At 37.1% G+C, this 18,917-nt stretch overlaps 3 protein-coding genes across 3 annotated transcripts; 1 reads left to right on the top strand and 2 right to left on the bottom strand.

The window, feature by feature from the left end:
- Window positions 1-257: 257 nt before the first annotated feature.
- LOC143589562 (triacylglycerol lipase OBL1-like) lies at window positions 258-2,965 on the top strand. The gene is made up of 5 exons (XM_077070294.1): window positions 258-624; window positions 1,486-1,691; window positions 1,770-1,803; window positions 1,890-2,560; window positions 2,648-2,965. Exons 1-5 carry the CDS (start codon window positions 258-260, stop codon window positions 2,894-2,896), a joined length of 1,527 nt encoding a protein of 508 aa, XP_076926409.1. The 3' UTR covers window positions 2,897-2,965.
- Window positions 2,966-4,286: 1,321 nt separating this feature from the next.
- Window positions 4,287-7,580, bottom strand: LOC143589573 (tyrosine-sulfated glycopeptide receptor 1). The gene has a single exon (XM_077070299.1). It carries the CDS (start codon window positions 7,578-7,580, stop codon window positions 4,425-4,427), a length of 3,156 nt encoding a protein of 1,051 aa, XP_076926414.1. The 3' UTR covers window positions 4,287-4,424.
- A 3,186-nt stretch (window positions 7,581-10,766) lies between these two features.
- On the bottom strand, window positions 10,767-12,018 carry LOC143590002 (DNA-dependent metalloprotease WSS1-like). Its single transcript, XM_077070609.1, has 4 exons — window positions 11,858-12,018; window positions 11,580-11,775; window positions 11,118-11,516; window positions 10,767-11,025 (listed from the first exon to the last, which is right to left on the bottom strand). Exons 1-4 carry the CDS (start codon window positions 12,013-12,015, stop codon window positions 10,822-10,824), a joined length of 957 nt encoding a protein of 318 aa, XP_076926724.1. The 5' UTR covers window positions 12,016-12,018; the 3' UTR covers window positions 10,767-10,821.
- Between the last annotated feature and the right edge of the window lie 6,899 nt (window positions 12,019-18,917).

The following is an 18,917-nucleotide window of genomic DNA, read 5'->3' on the forward strand; positions in this document are numbered from 1 at the left end:
TTATCTATTTTGTCCTGATATTTCTTCAAAATATACTAATAAATTTAATAATAATATCTAGGTTTTCTAGAGTCAGAAGGAAGGAATGAGGTTGGTTTATGTATCTGTTTGTTAAGGAAGCAAAGCAAAAGCAAGATGGTGTCACAACTGCAACGGCAAAGACACGAGGCATGGATTCTGTTACGTGTCATCATCCATCAAAAGTTAAGTTAAATAAATAGCATCCAATTTCATTTCATTTCATTTCGTTAGTAACAATGTCTATCGAGAATAATAATAATAATAATAATAATAATAATAATAATAATAATAATAATAATAATAATAATAATAATAATAATAATAGGCACCTGATAGTGCAGCCTGGCAATGGCGGAATCAGCGACCTCGTTAGGTACGGAATATTCAACAACCAAGCCAGCGCTGCTAAATTCCTCCACACTGATGATCAACTCCAGACTACTTCTGACCATAGGTTGGTCATCCTGGTGTCCATCATCATGATGCGGCTGATTAAGTTCTTTGGGAAGCCCTTGGAGCGCTTCGGTTACCTTGTCGACTTTTTACTTAACTTGCTCTCCCTCAACCATGGCTTCTTCAATTTGCTCCTCAATTGTCTGCAAGGTAAGTTAGTAACACTCTCCAACTTACTCAGTCATCGATCATACTTAATTTTAGCCGGTGGGTGACAAAATGGTCGACCTACAACTGGTCAGGTCAAACCAAAATGCGCAGGGTAAAAAATTTTCATTAAATAAAGAAGGAAATGTAAGCAACAAAATACATATTAATATTACAATTGACCACTGCCAGATTTCATCTTTTGAAAATCATCAATTACAACTTCATTCTTAACACTTGTAAGCGTTTCTTTTTTAACAACTACAAATCACAAAGTGTTTAATCTTTCCTACTTTCGCGCACTATCAACCTGAGACAGATGTCGTTTTAGAAATGGCTATTTTGGTTCGGGTCATTTTCAAAAATGAAGAATACCGTGAGTAAAGAAAAATTACAAATCTGTATCTTCTACCGTTTTTAGTAAACACCTCCAGCATTTCATCGAGCATGCACATATTAAATTCAATATAAGAAAGATCTTGTTTCAATCAGTTCACCCCCAAAACAAAACGTTTTAATCAAAAGTTTTTTCTAAAGAATCTTGCAAAGAGGCCCGAAAGTCAAACCATTGATAAAGATACACTCTTCTAGAACTCTGAGACATATGTTTACCTCAAACTTAGCTTCAAGATCAGAAGAAAAAGGGTTTTAGATTTTCAGATGAGATATGATTAAAACACACATCACAAGTAGTCAATGAAGAAATCTGAGGTAGATCTAAACTCACAAAGATTATCTATGGTCCATACATATGTCACCACAACACGTGAAGAACTTTATGTTAAAATTTGTGAAAACAGATAACTTGGAAATGAGAAAAAAAATTATATAATGCAATGTTAATGTGTTGACAAATATCTGCAGGAAAGATATTAATTCCAGAAAGAGGGTCAGCAACATTTATTAGCACCATTGGACATATTGACGGGAGAATCAACCTGGAGGCTACTGATGCTTTTATCGAGTTAGAACCTGGGAACAAGTCACTTATGGACCTCTCTATGATGGCTTCTAAATTGTCTTACGAAAATGCTACTGTTATTAAGAATGTTGTCGATCTACACTGGAAGGCTAGTTTCCTACTTTGAATCTACTTGTTCTTATATATTATCTAGATGCTAACTGTATACATATTTTCTGCTTAACAGATGCATTTTGTCGACTTCTACAACTGTTGGAACGGTATGGAAAATCCGACATCCAATTAATTTGTTAAAATAGTTTCACATTGACAATATCGTTAATTATATGTTGGGCTCGGGCTGCAGAATTTCAGAAGGAGAGATCAACCCAAGTGTTTATATTTTGTGACAAGCCAAGAGACGCAAATTTGATTGTCATTAGTTTCAGAGGGACCGAGCCATTTGATGCCGATGACTGGATTACTGATTTTGATTACTCCTGGTACGAGATCCCAAACCTAGGAAAAGTCCACATGGGTTTTCTAGAAGCCTTGGGTCTCGGAAACAGAACAAACACGTCTTCCTTCCAGCAACTTCTTCAACTAACCGACAATCAAAGTGTGACCAACGATCAAAGTGAAAAGAATGTTTATCCGTTGATGGTGGAGATGAGTGCATATTTTGTTGTGAGGAGCAAGCTAAAGAGCTTGCTTGAGGAGCATAAGAATGCAAAGTTTATGGTGACGGGGCATAGCCTGGGCGGGGCCCTTGCCATATTATTCCCGACAGTGCTCCTGTTGCATGAGGAGGAGGCTGTTTTACAGAGGTTGTTAGGTGTGCACACGTTTGGACAGCCGAGAGTCGGGAACAGGGAACTAGGGAGGTATGTGGAATCAAAGTTACAACAACCTAATCCTAGATATTATAGAATGGTTTACTGCAATGACCTTGTCCCAAGGTTGCCTTATGATGACAAAACATTCTTGTATAAGCACTTTGGGGTGTGCCTCTACTATGATAGCTTATATGTCCAGAAAGTAAGTTCATTATTGTCTTTTCTTTATGTTAAACGATAAAAATAATGATAATAGTAATAATAGCGTCTTTATTGTTGTTAAATGAAGAAAGTGGATGAAGAACCAAACAGGAACTACTTTGGGTTGTTGTACCTGATTCCAGAGTATCTGAATGCTGTGTGGGAATTGGTGAGAGGTATTGGAATGGGAATGATGTATGGGCCGGAATACAAGGAGTCTTGGGAAGGACTACTGATGCGGGTCATAGGTTTGGCGATTCCTGGGCTTTCGGCTCATGCCACTCCTAATTATGTTAACTCGATAAGACTTGGAACTCAAAAACATATTCACATGTAAATCTATTTCCTTCTTCAACTTGTTGTTTTGTATGTTATGGACTTTTTGTCTCTGTTTTCTTGATCTAGTCTAGTTATGTTTTCTTCTTGTTGCATATGCATGTAGAACATCCTATGTGTGTCCAAAAGCATCATAATGGAAATACTTGTCTTTGTGTATGGGATTCCTTATTTACCTCGTAACTTTTCACATAAGTTAATAAGTTGCAACTTTGTAATTTATTAACTTATCCCTCACAATAAATAACAATACCAAACACCTTTTAACTTTTTCAAAAGTTAAATAAGTCATAAGTTAGCTCAAAATAAGCAAATCCCAAACACCCCCTATGCATACATGCCTATGATCTATAACTAACTAGATGAGAAAACGCTTACTATAGAAGCACTCAAGAAATAAAAGGATCAGAAACACTAAATATTGAGGTGGCCCATTTATCAGTTTTTTCTCAACAAAATGAGGACTATGAATGGTACATCTATGTGCAAATAATAAAAGTCAAATTATAAAGCTACCAATACAAAAATTGTAAAATATTATAAAATGAATAAATACAATATTAAAAAAATCTGTAGGAGATATATCATTGTTAAAATGAACAAATCAAACTATTTAACATGATGCTATTGCAGCAAAAAGTGTGATTAAATTTAAAGAAAATAATTCGTGTGACGTAAAAGAGCATAAAAGAGGATTAGTGATGAAACCTTATTCATGACTTGATAAATTGCACAAAAAAAAGCACTTTTTAAGTTATTGATTTCCTCACAATATTAGAATTGAATGGGGAACAATGAACATATATATATATATATATATAGGAACCCCAAGATCATATTTCATTTATCATGAAGAAAAACTTTTTTTTTTCTGAGAAACACATCAGAAAACATTATAATCAATCTGATATTGATTAAGGTTTCAAGGAATGGAATTCTTAGTTTCTTACCCAACATCAATGTTTAGATGGTTTTCTTAATCTTTTAAATGAAATGAATTATTTATAATTATAGCCAAAAGACAGTTCTATCCTTGATCCTAAAACTTTCCTGTGTCAATTTAAATTAAACTAATCTTTTAAGGATTCCAAAAAACCATACACCACACCAGGAAAGAAAATCACCATGAATCAACCAAACTTTTAAAGTAAAGCATATGGTCTAGCAGCCTTAAACCAACTACTGCATAGGGAGCTTCAGAAAAACAAAGCACCAGCACACCAATATCTTCATTCAGAAAACATTTAATTTACATCCAACAAAAATTGAGTATAAAACACTGCTCATATTGTTCAAAAGAAACAGGACTCCTGCCATTAAATCAAACTAAGTATGTATAATATACGTTTCAGCCGTAGCTGGAAAAAGAGAAGGAAAAAAACCGTATGAGAGGTTATACATAGTCAGTCAGTCAGTCATCAGGTAAAACTTCCTTTGCATAAACAAAAATGAAAAACACAGACAGCTAATTACAACACAATTTCCACTTTCTTTTTCAAGGCTTTATGTGTTTTTACAGTTGCCCTTCCTTATTTTGGTATCCAATAGTTGGAGTTGGACCCAACATTAATATCATGGAGCCAATCCACCACTTCATTAATACTTGGTCTCTTTACCGGGTTAACATTCACACACATGCACGCAACATCAAGAACCCGCAACATCTCTTCTTCAAAACCTTTGCCCGTTAGAATCGGGTCAAATATTTCCTCCTGTTTCCCTTCTCTTCTCAACTGCTGGACCCACACAACCAGCTCTCTACTCTCCTTGGGCCTAAACACCTCCATAGGCCTCTTTCCTGTAAGCAGCTCCAACATCACAACCCCGAAACTATATATGTCCCCTCTTAAGGTGGCAATCCATGACTGGCTGTACTCTGGTGGGATATACCCCAGGGTGCCCACCAGTTCAGTCGTCACGTGCGTGTTATACGGCTGGATCAATCTAGACAAACCAAAATCTGCTAAATATGCTTCGAACTGCCCGTCCAGAAGGATATTGCTGGACTTTATGTCACGATGCACGATATGTGGTTCACATACCTGGTGCATGTAAGCTAGCCCACAGCTTGCTCCCTGAGCTATTTTTAGTCTCGTCGGCCAATCAAGTCTAGATGCACCGTCATTCTTCTCGTGCAGCCAATAATCCAAGCTTCCGTTTTCCATGTAAGAATAAATCAGCAGCTGGCAGCCGTCGTGCACACAGTAGCCTTGTAAAGAAACTAGATTCTTGTGTTGAGCGGTTGATAACGCCTCCACTTCAGCTTTGAATTCCCGTGCAATCAGTCCCATATCTCCCGAAAGCTTCTTAACAGCCAGTTTTGTTCCGTTTGTTAGCGTTGCTTTATAAACCAAACCGAAACCCCCACACCCGATGATGTTTGCTTGGCTGAAATCCTCGGTTGCTTTCAAGATATCGGTTATGGTCAGATGCTTGATGTCTTTCGCGTTGTTTGGGAACAATATGACTCCACTTGTATCCTTTGGGACATCTACTGCTGACGTGGAGTTGAACGACGCCATGTCCATATGAAACACCTCCGGATCACCTCTCGGGAGAATCCTTCTTTTTGACAGTATCCATAGTGCCAGACACGTGAGAGTGATCCCGACTCCAAAACATATCCCGAGTATAAGCCCAATAATCATTTTCTTGTTTGGGCCTTTCTTGTGTCCAGAAGAATCCAGTGTTGTTGATCGGTTGTTACAAGCCTTTTGTATGGGCGGACCGCATAACCCTGGGTTGCCTTCATAAGTCTGGTTGGAGAAGGTGTCAAATTGGCTTCCGGTTGGTATGGGACCTTGCAGATTGTTGTATGCAACATTGAAAGTGGACAAGAAGTTCAAGCTGCTTAGAGACTCGGGAATCTCACCAGATAAAAGATTATGAGACAGATCCAATCGTTCCAGGTTGGTGAGGTTCGACATTGAATCCGGAATGGTGCCAGAGAAATTGTTATTGCTGAGCTCAAGATAGTGGATGGACTGCATATTACCAATCTCGATGGGGATGCTACCGCTGAGGTTGTTGTTTGATAGGTACAAAGCTGGGGGGAGGGTGGCCAGCTGATTGTACTGCAAATAGGAAGCGTTCTGCGGGGCCACAAACACAGGTAGTTCCAAGTAACTACTATTTACATGATCCAGCACCTTCTGTGATGCCAGTGCTGGAAGTCTGGTAAGCTCTACCGGGAAGCCTCCCGACAGAGAGTTATTAGATAAATCCAGATAAAATAGATTTGGAAGTGTTTGCAGCCAGACTGGAATTGTGCCATTGATGTTATTTTGAGAGAGGTCAATTACCTCTAGGTTCGTTAGCGACATCACCCAAGTCGGAAACTGACCGAACAGCTTGCAGCCGCCTAGTCCCATGATCTTAAGATTGAAAAAGCCTTTAACGCCTGCAGTGGGGACGGTTTCATTGAAGAAGTTCTTGGAGAGGATGAGTGTGGTGAGCTGCTGATGCCTGCCTAGAATACTGAACGCTTTACTGATATTCCTGAAGGTGTTGTTGGAAAGCGAGAGGAAGGACAGAGATGGCAGTTCAAGTACATCAGGCAAGATTTCCCCCTCTAGCTTATTCGTGGCCAGCCGAATCGCAGTCAGCAACTTGCAGGAGAAGAGGCTTTTAGGCAGCAGGCCGCTGAATTGATTCTCACCGAGATCAACGATGGTGAGCTGACGGAAATTGGAGAAATCAAAGTCAGAAAGGTTGCCACTTAGAGAGTTGACCCTCAAATTAAGCAGCTGAAGCTTTGTGCAGTTCATCAATGACCAAGGCAGGGATCCGCTGAGACGATTAATATGAAGCTCCAGCTTCTCCAGCAGCAAGAGCTTCCCAATACCACGAGGGATGGGACCGGTGAGCATGTTACCAAAGAGGACAAGACTCCTGAGGTTTGTGAGGCTGGTGATGCTTTCATCAATCCCACCGGAAAGCGAGTTTCCAGGTAAGGATAACTCTCGAAGCGATATGGCGCGAGTGATGTCAGGTGGAATCTGGCCTGTGAGATTGTTGAAGCCGAGACTGAGAACCTGGAGGTTAGCGCAGGCGCCGAAGCCTTGGGGGATGACGCCTGTGAAGTCGTTTAAAGAGAAATCAAAGACAAGTAAAGAGGGTGAAGCGGTGCAGATGGATGGGGGAATGGAGCCGGTGAAGCTGTTGTTGCTGATATTAAGAGAATTCAAGGTTTGGATTTGGAATTGAAATGGAAATGGACCGGTGAAATGATTGCTGGAGAGATTGAGTGATTTGATATTGAAGTCCAAGTCCAAGTCCAAGGTTGGTAGAAGATATCCAGATAGTCTGTTGTAGCTCAAGTCAATGACGCTGAGTTTGCTGAAAACCCCCGTGGGTAGGGGACCAGAGAGGAAATTGCCAGACAGGTTGAGCAAAGATAGGGATGTCAGCTTTTCAATAGCAGAAGACGGGATGGCACCGCGAAGGCCTCTTCCGGGTAAGGACAACCCGATGACCCGGTTTCCTTGATCATCATCGCAAGTGATTCCATCCCAAGAGCAGCAATCGACGGAGGAGGAAGCAGACCAGTTGAGGAGGAGACTGGGGAAGCTAGAGGCGAATGACAAGAGAGATTCCCTGTCATCCGCGTCTGTCAGTGCCGGGTAAAGTAAAAGAAGCATGATAATAATACAAGAACAAGAAGAAGAAATGAAACCACGGAGCATGATGAAATTGAAATTGAAATTGAAATTGAAATTGAAGAAAGAAAGAAAGAGGGATCAATCAAGGATGATGAGAAATTAGTGAGATGGAGATGATGTTGGAGAAGGAGGAATGATCCATGGAAGACAAGTGGATGTTGACGCAGACCAATATTAATAACAACAATAACATAATCGAGTTGATCATCATCATCATCATGGTAGCGTTTACTTTGTTATTTTATGTATTAGTATATTTTGGTTTTGGTGGTGGTGTAATGCTAGTGAATGGTGGGTTTTTCTGTTTATTGGGTGGGTTATCAAATCAAATCAGCCATCACAAGTGCGTTTCCTTTTCCTTTTCCTTTTTTTATTTATATTTAACTAGCTAGTGGGTGGGGTGGACGACAAAACAAATTTATACAATTACACTACATCTTATTAAATCAAAAGGATATTTTCTATTACTCTTATTTATTATTTATTAGTGATACCCACCCCCAATCACAACTCATACACACACAGATACAGCCAAGTGGAGGTAAAAAGATACTCTTTTAAAAAATAATAATTAATCAGATGGTCTACAAAATTAGATAGATATATTGATTTTTTTTCTAATTGGTTTTGAGAGTTTTAATCTGGTTGTAGATACTAACGTAGATTGACTTAGCTGATTAAAAGAAAAGAAAACAAAATTGTATCCATCAAATTCAAAGCAAATGCAGTGCAATGAATGAAGAAAGTGAATCTTATTGGGCTGCTAAATAGAGTGTTTTGTTTAATTGCTTGAAGCCCAAAGCAACACATGATGATCCATTTATGTATTTTATTTAGACTAATTGCCGTTAAAAAACAATAATAGTAGTTGACCAGGGGTAGGCTGGCCTGAAATTAATTAAAAAATGATAATAATAAATTACAATAAAAACAAAGCATGTTGCTTCGTGCATTCGTCATCAGCCACCAGGAGTAAAAAAAAGAATAAAGTCAAATGCTGTTTTTTAATAGCCCTTGGGCCTTGTCATGACCAAAAGCCCTCCGGTCTCCGGCCATATACCTCAACCTCACGCAATTCCTGTTCTTCATTTCAACATATAATGTTATCGCTTTCATTCTACGTAGTTGTTCATTTTAAATGCTTATGCTGTATTAATGTCAATATGCTTAAATATTTATACCATTATTATCACACCGTATAATATCTATATGTAAAACGTGACATGATAACTTATATGTCAATGAAGAGAAACAAAATAGATTTAAATCTTTTAACCAAGTTGCATACATTAGACCATTTGTGCTATTCTGTGATGCAATGCATTAATAATAACAATTATTACTATCATTATGATTATTGGCGTGTGGTATTGTTTAATGGGCAATTGGCATGTAAGAGTATCTTCTATGGTACATTCTTTATTGTCAAGATGTAAGTAAATAATGAATAGTTAAGAGTCTATGTGTGTGTGTTTTGGTATGTAAAGCACATCAGCACACCTAACCCAAGGAAGACACATATATTTATATATTTATGTATTGGTTGTTGTGGAATTTATTTGACCCGGTCAACAAATACGTTTGTCAAACAAAGCTACCTAGGAAATTAATCTTTTCTAATATTTATTTAGTATTGTAATATACATCATCATTATCAGTGTCATAAACAAAGTACCACTATATAAGATGTTTCACGACAATATAATCGTATCACCTTTTATTCATGTATTTCACTTTATTATATAAATTTCAGTTTAAACTTCCTACAAGACAGACACTCTCCACTTTTGGGTATCCCCTTTCTTTCTTGTATCAACAATTAAGTCCGGCCCTTTAAGCATTCAACGTGATCGGTTTGTTTTGTACGCATTATCTTTCTTTCTCGTATTAACATTTAAATCAATTTAACAAACGTCCTGAAAAAATGATTAGTTTTGTAATTTTCTCTCCAAAAAACCTAAACCATATTATATCATCACCATATATAAGACAATAAGAATATAGCTATATAAGCCTTTGAGAAGTGTCAAGATTAATGCCCCGCTATTTAGCTCTTTCGCATTTGAGTGGTGTGACAAGTAATCCAACTAACTTTGGTACTCTTTTTCATCGGGTTCAGTCTAGTGATCAAAGAGGCTATCACTTGACAGTTTAAAAAACTAAATAGTTTCAATAGATATAATTTCCCTATCAATCGATATAGTTTCAACCATGGCATGGAGTCTTCTATTTAAATATCGTCGGACCTGCCCTTTTTACATATGTCAGACAAACGGTATTTTAGACCAATTACATAGCGTCATGTCGTATAAATAAGGTCTAACCGACTAGTTTCTTAAAAGTCCGGCCAAATTTGTTATTACATATTGAATTTTGTGAGCACCGACTATATTTTTGGTGGGTCCCCAACAAATTTATATGAGCACTGATGATATATTTTCTGACGACTGACGATACATTTGTGAGTCACGATCAAATTTGTGAGTCCAACGAAATTTTTGTAATTTACATGAGTCTGGTGAAATCTTTGAGTCCTAACCAACCTTTTTTTGAGTCCCAATCATTTTATTCAAAATAACAAACATAAAAACCGTCGGATCAACGGTTACATGTTAGCACATGGCGCGCTATAGAATGAGAAATTTGCGGCTGACATGTAAAAATGGTCGGTCTGCCTGTCTAGAAATGGAGATTTAGGTAATTTCTTTTTTGAGATGGCCAATTGTTTTTCAACATAAATAAAGAGGGTTTACAAATATCTACATCCTTAGGCCATAGGATATACATTCACACGCTCCTTAGCTTCACGTTGACACCAAATCATGTAGTTTTTCCTCATTTCACTCCACCTCACAATAAGAAAATTGTTTAACCACACCCCCCCCTCCCCAAAAAAAAAAAAAAAAAATTAACAACAATGTGAATTTAACAGTTTCGGTCCCTCCACTAAGCAAATATAAAGGCTCTGTCTCTCTGCTAAAATCTTCACCCTTCCATCATTTGATATCACTTCTAATTCTACTTCATAATATCATACTAGATCCATGCTAACATTATAAAAATAACTACATCATTTGCTAAAAAAATTCATTGCGTCAACATTTAAATAAAGTTTATTGCAGTTATAATAAGATAGAGTGATGAGCAACGTATTGAATATGAAATATGGTGGATAGTAATGATATGATACAAACCAAAGCAAAGCAAAGCAAAACAAAATATCCAAAACAATAGCATATACGTTAATCTTGAAAATAATGTGTGTTTATGTACCAAGATACGGGCTCTGTGTAGCTGTAGGAGGACCGTATGAGTATTTCCATTCTCCACAAGCTAAGCATCGTTCCTTTGCAACAGGGTTTTGTAGAGTACAAAATTTACACGACCACATTTTGGTACTCGTATTCGTGTTTGTATTCTTCACGTCTGTTCTTTGAGTTTCACAAGCTTCACATTTCAGGCTAGATGGCTGCAACACAATTCAAATACAGATTAGCAAACCTTTTAATTTATTTCACATGCTCACTAATATTCTGGATAACTGCACAATAACAACTTTACCCTGTTTAACAATGTACAAACTCCGCATTCCCATGATGCTTTTGCTTCTTCTTTTTCATCATTTCTTGTTATTTCTGGCAGGGCAGGTGTTTCAGAGGTTCCGGAAGGCTCCTCGGTCTGAGAAGAACACCACAAGTCATCATGCAGTCTTCTTTCTGCCGCCATGGCGGCTGCCTGAATGGGTGTAAGGGCACCGCTCAAACTGCTGTCACCACCAAGACGTCGTGGGCCAGAAGGCAGTAAAGTTCCCCATTGGACTCTAGTTTCAGCAGCAGCCAGTGCTTTCTGCCTAAGGGATGACAAAGGGGGTTGGCGCGTGAATCCACCTAATCTTTTCCCACGAAGGTCAAATCCTTGGCCCGTACCCGTTATTCCTTTAGCCATAAATTCTTCACACTCCTGTGATTAACAGAAAAAGGTTAACGATATCAAGCATTGATTAAGGCGTTTCATATTACGTACCTTTCTAATTTCATCAAGTAGGTTGTAGAAATCGGTATTATGAGGGCCGTATTGATTGTGGCAAAGCTCATGAAGCATGGTGTCAAGAATTTGGTTGTAAGGGAAAAAGTCCCACTGGTTATTTGGCCTGCGGAGTCTTAATTTTACTTCCTCGCCTCCGTTTACATTTAGGCCGAGAAGGGCGGGATTGGATGGCCTGAGTGTTGGGAATATATTTATAAGAAGATTTGCAGCAAAAAGTAAAAGTAATGAAATGTTATAACAAAGATGAAGAGTACCAAAACTCAGAAAGGATCTTGACTTTCCATCGACGCTTACGCATAATTGGTTGAACCTGTTTAACTACCTTTTCAAGAATTTCTGTTGCCTCATTTTCTCGGGGCATCTTGAGAGGTTTGATTTCCCAGACTTTGTTGAGATCGTTGAGCGTATTCATATTCAGTTACTTTAGCCTATATATATATATATGCTATGAAATTAATAAGAATCAATTAGGTGGTAACAATGTGTGAGTACATATACACGTATATATATATATATATATATATATATATATATATATATATATATAAAAACGAGAAGCTATATACATATATATATGTGTGTGTGTGTGTGTTTACAATAGAAAAGCAAGCAAGGAGTTAGCATGAAACATTGAAAGGTATGTATGCATTCATTCAATTCAATTCAATAATAGAGAGAGAGAAAGGTCCTGGTTCACAATTTGAAGCAGATGGAAAGTTAAATAATAGGAATGAATAAGAAGAAAATAACAATAACATCAAGTATGTATGTATGTATGTATCTATAAACACACACACACACACACATTCAAATGTAGAGACAGACAGACAGAAAGAAAGAAAGCAAGCTTGAGTTAAATCACCTACAAAACAAAACAAAACCAATAGTTTGGCTGGAATCAGAGCATACCTAAACCGACAGACAGACAGCAAGAAAGAATCAGAACCAGATGAAGCTCCGCCTCGAAATCAAACTCGTCTGTGTATTGGGTTGCTGCAACACCCCCCTAAATTAATTAATTAATTAAATAAGGGTAAATATATATAACAATTATCTTTTCTCGCAAGAAAGAAATTTCTCGTCAGCGATGACGCTACCCATACCAATGTATATGATCAAACTAATTTCATTTTCTACTAATTCTTTCCTACGAGGCCTTGGTTAAATTTAGGGGTAACTTTTCCCCTTACACAATAACTAAAGGGTATTTGGGATTGCTTATATTCATTAACTTCTACCTAATTAACTTTTTAAAAAGTAACAAGGTGTTTGGAATTACTTATATTGTGAGAGGAAAAGTTTAATAAGTTATACTTTTGTAACTTATTAACTTAATGAAAAGTTATAAGGAGGTAAAACAAGGAATCCCAAACACCCCCTAATTCTAAACAATTTTTTTAACTTTATAACAAGTTACAAGTAGACTAAGTTGCTGTTTGTTTTTGCTTAAAAGGTCTGCAAGGAGCTTACGCTTGCGGGCGCAGAAATAAGCTTCTGAAGACTGTTTGTTTTTTTAAAACTGAAAAATGCTTTAATGATCTTAAAAAATAAGATATCATTCAACTTCTTCACAGTTCTTCACACTTCCTAACATCCTGCCAACACCACCACCAGCACCGTCCGCCACCACCACCACCCACCGTCGGCCATAACCATCGTCCACTACCACCAACCACCATTCGCCACAACCCACCACCACTGTCCATCACCACCACTATCACACCCCGACCCAGGGTCTAGGCGTGCGACTCTCAGTTGGTACCTGTTTTGTAAATTTATCAGAGTTTATGGGTTAAATTTAGCGGAAGACTTTAAATTATTATAATATTAATTTACATTGAAAAATTACTTGGGAATTAAATACCCATGTATTTATTTAAAAAATATTGTTTTATATTACAAGGATTTTATAATCAAAATCGAGCCATCTTGTATTGCGAGCTTCTATCTTCTTGATGACTCTAATCCTTGCTATTTGCTACTGAACTTAGTTACGTGCAATGGAGGAATAAAATACGTCAGCTATGTGGTGGTGAAACGTTGACTCTAAAAGTATTTAAATAACAATCATAATACAAATATAGTTTCTTGACAAGCTCGGCGGAAATATTTCTATTTCCGGTATTTGTAACACTACCCTACACACACAAGTTTCTCCGAGCCACGTAGCCCATACCGGAGAACTAGTTATAACTGTTAACCCGTGGCCACGTAGCCTTTGATAGTTTAGGCTAAATAGTTATGTTTGGATCCATACAGATGTGTAATCGGTCTGAGTTGCTTTTATTCTCCAAGTTGTGTTATAACGTTTTAGAGATCACGTAATCTCATGTAAACGTTTGACTGACTCTCTAAGACAAACAATTCATTTATCTTATAGAGTATAAAACTATTTTGACTGTTTGTAAAGGTTTAACGTATTTACCTGTACTGTCGGTGTGTTGTTGATAAACCTTCTTGTGAATATGAATGATGTTAACCTATAAATAATTAGGTTTGTATGATTACCTTGATGGTATTTCTTGATTAGACTGCGGACCTTAAGTATGGTTTTAACCTTGCTTTGGTATGTGAATGTTTGTATTTGAAATCTGTAAGGCCCCGTTCTCGGTAACCCTACTTTGGTGTTGGATTTACTCATAAACACAGTTTTAAAATCAGAGTTAATTTAAACTTTCGCGGAATAATTTAAAACTTCAAACATCACATTACAAACATTCATTTTTGTCTTAACATACAAATTGTCTTTCCATTAACGTTAATTAAAACAGTCATGACACTTCTTCGTAGATGCCAATCTCTTCCGTCCATGCCATGTGTCCCTCTTCAAGCCAACTGCCTCAATCTATTTGCCTGCGTGCATACTAAAAGTAAGCTACGCTGAGTGAGTTCTAGTTAAACATTTAACATACTATACATTCATATCTTTACTCATACGCATCCGAGGATACGTATTCATACCTTATTTACTCTTATCTTCTTTCATACAAACTTTATATACATGCACACATGCTTACATACTTTCTTTCATAAGGCCTTGTAATTTACCATAGGCTATTCTATCTCTACCATCACAGATATTATTAGGGTCTGGTCCCTTCTGTCTCAGATATTACTAGGGTCTGGTCCCTTCTGTCTCAGATATTTTTAGGGCCTGGTCCCTTTATCTCCAATAACTATAACTGTCACGTCACTCGATCATCCATTCATTTTCGTTCATGCATACTTTACATATCTTCTGGTCATGTATATACGTATATATACATATTCATTCGTATAAACATTCCATAATAACATTCAATATTTAGTCATACTTATGACATATTCATTCGTATAAACATTCCATAATAACATTCAATACTTAGTCATATATATGACATACACATATCATACACTTACCACTTAAGTTAAGTGTATTAAAAACTATCACAAAGGAGTATGCACACAGCCCAAAAAACATAACAGATAAAGGGGCTAGAAACTCACCTGAAGTCGGTTTATCTCGCCGTTAATAGTAATGCCCTTCTTTAGCTGTGCACGGCTAACTGTATAACGCATTACGAGTGTCAAATATCCATTACTACTACTACCTCTTATATCTAAGTCAATGACACACTCAACTAACGGGGGTCCGGGGGCAGCGCCCCTGGTAGCGGGGTCTAGGGGCGGCAGCCCCTAGCAGGGTCCAAGGGGCAGCGCCCCTGGCTGGGGTTGAGCTGCTAGGTCAGCTCGGAAAAATTTTATTTTCGTTAACAGTCCTTTAACAAAAATGCATTAGAAAATGAATTTTATAAAATTTCGCATGGAAGGATTTCGCTTCGCATGCAACTGTTTCGCTTCGCTTGAAACTGTTTCGCTTCGCATGATGCTATGCGATGCGAAATTACTTTTTTCGCTTCGCATGGCTTATGCGATGCGAAATTCTTCTTTTCTTCGTTCTTACTATTTTAAAGCCATCTTCCGACACATTCTGACCCCATGCACCTGATCCTGAACCCATATCTCTCATAGTCCAATGTCACCTTTTCATCTTAAGTGTACCAAAGAGGTTATAATTTAACAAGTTTATATTTTTCTTAGATTTTACAACCCGATCTATCATTATATCTGTTTGCATGACGATTCTAACCATAAAACTTAACCATTAAACCGAAACCTACCTTTGCTTCGGGTTCGAGTTCAGATCCGGACAATACGTAGATCTGGACGATGATTCTTGTTATTTGATGATGTCTACACACGGAATTCTTCCTCTTTTTACACGGATTTGGATCAGGAATGTAGAGAGAAAGTGTGTGTGTGTGTGTTCTTGAGTGTGTGTGTGCGTGGGGTGAAAGGTAACAAAGTGGTGAAAAGGTGGAGTGGTTAGGCTTATATAGGGGGCCATGGGCCCCACAACCCACTCACAATTCTAAATCCAAATATTATCCAAACACTTAACACACGATTAACTTAACGACACACAGTTAAATAACAAAACATTCCGTCATTTATTATTTAACAAAAAGTTGGATGTTACAAAATCATATATGTATTTGTGTGACGTTTGATATAGCATGCTTTGCCCTAATAGGTTCTAACACGTTGGTGAGTTTCTCCAGGTAAGTAAACGGGTCCCTGGGATTTGTACAAATTACTTTCCTTAGGCAAGAAACTCACTACTAGTGATGTCCCTCTTCCAGTTACTACATGGCCGTCAAAATATAATTTTGTATAACATTACTTCTTATAGAAGTAACGTTTATTGAAAACCTTTGTGAATGCTATAGCTTGACTAAGTCTAAGCTACTCATAACATTCTTAAAATAACTTAAATGTAGATCCTACCTTAGGGTATACTCGGGAATGCTAATAACAAGAAAAGAGTGATAGCTTGATTGGCAGGGTGTCACAACCCGACTAAGCACAATGCGGAAGCGTAAAACGGGAATGTAACAGACACCTCTGGTATCAACAACATTGTTTATAAAGAAACATTACAAACTAATTTTCATTATATTACATTTCATTGTTATATCATAGTTTTACAGTCTAGGTGTTACAAACAAAACTAGTTTGTTAACTATACGATCTTACTACGAACACCCTTGCTTATATTCACATAGCATCAACCACACATCTTGAGCAAGTAACAGATCACCAAATCATTCCGATTTAGGTACACCTGAAAAGCAGTTTAAAACGGGTCAACTACTAGAGTTGGTGAGTTTCACGAGTTTCAAGAAAACAGTTATGAGTATTCACAAGTCAACACTTGTAATCATGATATAAGTATGTATGTATGTAAATGATGTAATTATGCTAAGCTACAGTGAAGCCTTGACTGTTTGTGCTGCGTGCATCCATTTCCCACGCCCAATCAACCACTGTGGCTCCCTTTCCGCCCACAATATGCCCCAAGTAGCTATATCTAACACTACATAGCGTGTTTGTATATTAATGGTCATGTGCAAACGGGGTAAAGTCTCAGCAACACATGCCGTCTCCGTTTGGGTTTGTCAAACCAATAGTACTATTCACAAACCATCGGCTCGAAATTAATCACTGTGTTAGTGGGGACTTTCGTGTGTTAGCACTTAGATAATTCACATCAATACATGTTTCAGATATGTATATGTAATCAAACATGTTTTTCATCCCAAAAGTTCGTAAAACAGTTTAGAAGTGGGGTCATGAAACTCACTGTTTAGTAGATAATCAGTGGCACATCGGTTCGAGGTTTGTATAACGTGCAATCACGGTTTCCTATAATCAATATTATAATAATATTAATATTTTAATATTATTATAATCCCAATACTAAACTGGGCTCTACAACTAATCTGGGTATAGCTGGAACGCCGAGAAAGTGGCAATAGGCTTAGATTGTGATGTTGTTCAATGTCTAATACTTAAAACCGAACTTGGCTCAGATTCCTGTTTTCCCAGCTGGGCCAAGTTGTTCGTTTACGCGTTCAGAAAACAGTTATGGGGAAATAAGTTTGGGTAAACGTATTGGTTAATAAAATGATTAAATCATAAAGAAAGATCACATATTGGGGTACTAGATTAGTTACGAGGCCCGTTTCCGTTTATTCAGTTTGATTTGAGAATAAACGCGCACAATCTATCCAGATTGTCCAGGTTTCTCATAGAAAGGTTCGTTTTTACTTAATTAATCCATAAATATGATTTTTGATCACTCTTGGTGTTTTGATATTCCCACAGGTTCGTTAGTCGCGAACTTGCCGGTTTTTATAAAAACTAAATTTGTTTAATCTTCAAATTAGCATAATTAATTAACCGTTAATCATTAAATTATGAAAATTTAGCCACTTATCAATTAAAATATGTATATTTTTATAAAAGTATTTCTGGAATTATTTACTGATTTATTAATTTATAAAAATTCATTTTATCGGCTATATTTTACCTGAAAATCGTCCGTTTATCCCAAACAATTTTCAAAAATTCCACAAAAATTCCTGAATACTCAAATTACGTCCCAAAACAACTTGTATCAATTCCAGAATGTAAAAAGCTAGTGCAATATTCTTTTCGGCCCAAATTCGGGTATAAAAATTCACACGAACGCATATGCACAAAACACTCTTAGACTTCTCCAAATGATCCCAAAATTTGTATGTGATGAACATACATTAAATCTGAGTTCCCTGAAAAATTTCATAATTTTTGAAGGATTTTAACTATTTTTCCCCATTAAACGTCCCAATTCGGTAATAAATTCGTCAAATATTCTCGGATGGTCGAAAAATTACCAAATTTGAACAGGGACTCAATGACATGGTCCCTGATGTCCCTAAAAAATTTCAAGGTCTAATAATATGCATATCACAACCTTAACCTAAACAGCCCGTAAGCGAGTGTTTCGGCATTACCTTAGCGGTTTTTGTTCGTTTCCGCCTTTCTAATCAACTTTTCAAGCTCTTGTGCTCCTATGTAGGCTAGATAAAAGTCCTATATCAAAAACCAAGCAATTTTTCATCAACATAACAGCTCTTAACTTAGGGTTTCGGCTAGTGCACAAAAACGAACTTTTGAACCGTAAAAATGTCGTTTCAACCCTTTAATCCGTGTTTATGGCCAAAAAAAGTATCAAACCAGGTTCCTTACCTTGTGTATGATCAAAACATATTTATGGACCATTTTTAGGATTTTTACATGGTTAGGAATGATTTTTGGTAATCAAAGTATGTTTATATGAAATTAAACTTAATTAATAAGATGAAAAACATAATTAAAAGAGATATTTACCTAGTTTTTTTTGAAGTTTTCATGAAACTCCTGGACTTTCCAGACCTTGCACCCTTTTTC

Source organism: Bidens hawaiensis, unplaced genomic scaffold (genome assembly GCF_021521415.1).
Source record: "Bidens hawaiensis isolate Kalapana, Puna unplaced genomic scaffold, B.hawaiensis_p1.1 tig00001597_1, whole genome shotgun sequence".
NCBI lineage: Eukaryota > Viridiplantae > Streptophyta > Magnoliopsida > Asterales > Asteraceae > Bidens > Bidens hawaiensis.

Bases quoted from the DNA above. Each gene is read 5' to 3' on its own strand.
- LOC143590002 (XM_077070609.1), bottom strand. From the start codon at position 12,015: ATGAATACGCTCAACGATCTCAACAAAGTCTGGGAAATCAAACCTCTC. The intron at 11,517-11,579 runs GTACGTAATATG...TGTTAATCACAG, and splicing joins TACTTGATGAAATTAGAAAG to GAGTGTGAAGAATTTATGGC. The intron at 11,026-11,117 runs GTAAAGTTGTTA...ATTGTGTTGCAG, and splicing joins TTTGTACATTGTTAAACAGG to CCATCTAGCCTGAAATGTGA.
- LOC143589573 (XM_077070299.1), bottom strand. From the start codon at position 7,580: ATGCTCCGTGGTTTCATTTCTTCTTCTTGTTCTTGTATTATTATCATG.
- LOC143589562 (XM_077070294.1), top strand. From the start codon at position 258: ATGTCTATCGAGAATAATAATAATAATAATAATAATAATAATAATAAT. The intron at 1,692-1,769 runs GCTAGTTTCCTA...TCTGCTTAACAG, and splicing joins TTGTCGATCTACACTGGAAG to ATGCATTTTGTCGACTTCTA. The intron at 1,804-1,889 runs GTATGGAAAATC...CTCGGGCTGCAG, and splicing joins CTTCTACAACTGTTGGAACG to AATTTCAGAAGGAGAGATCA.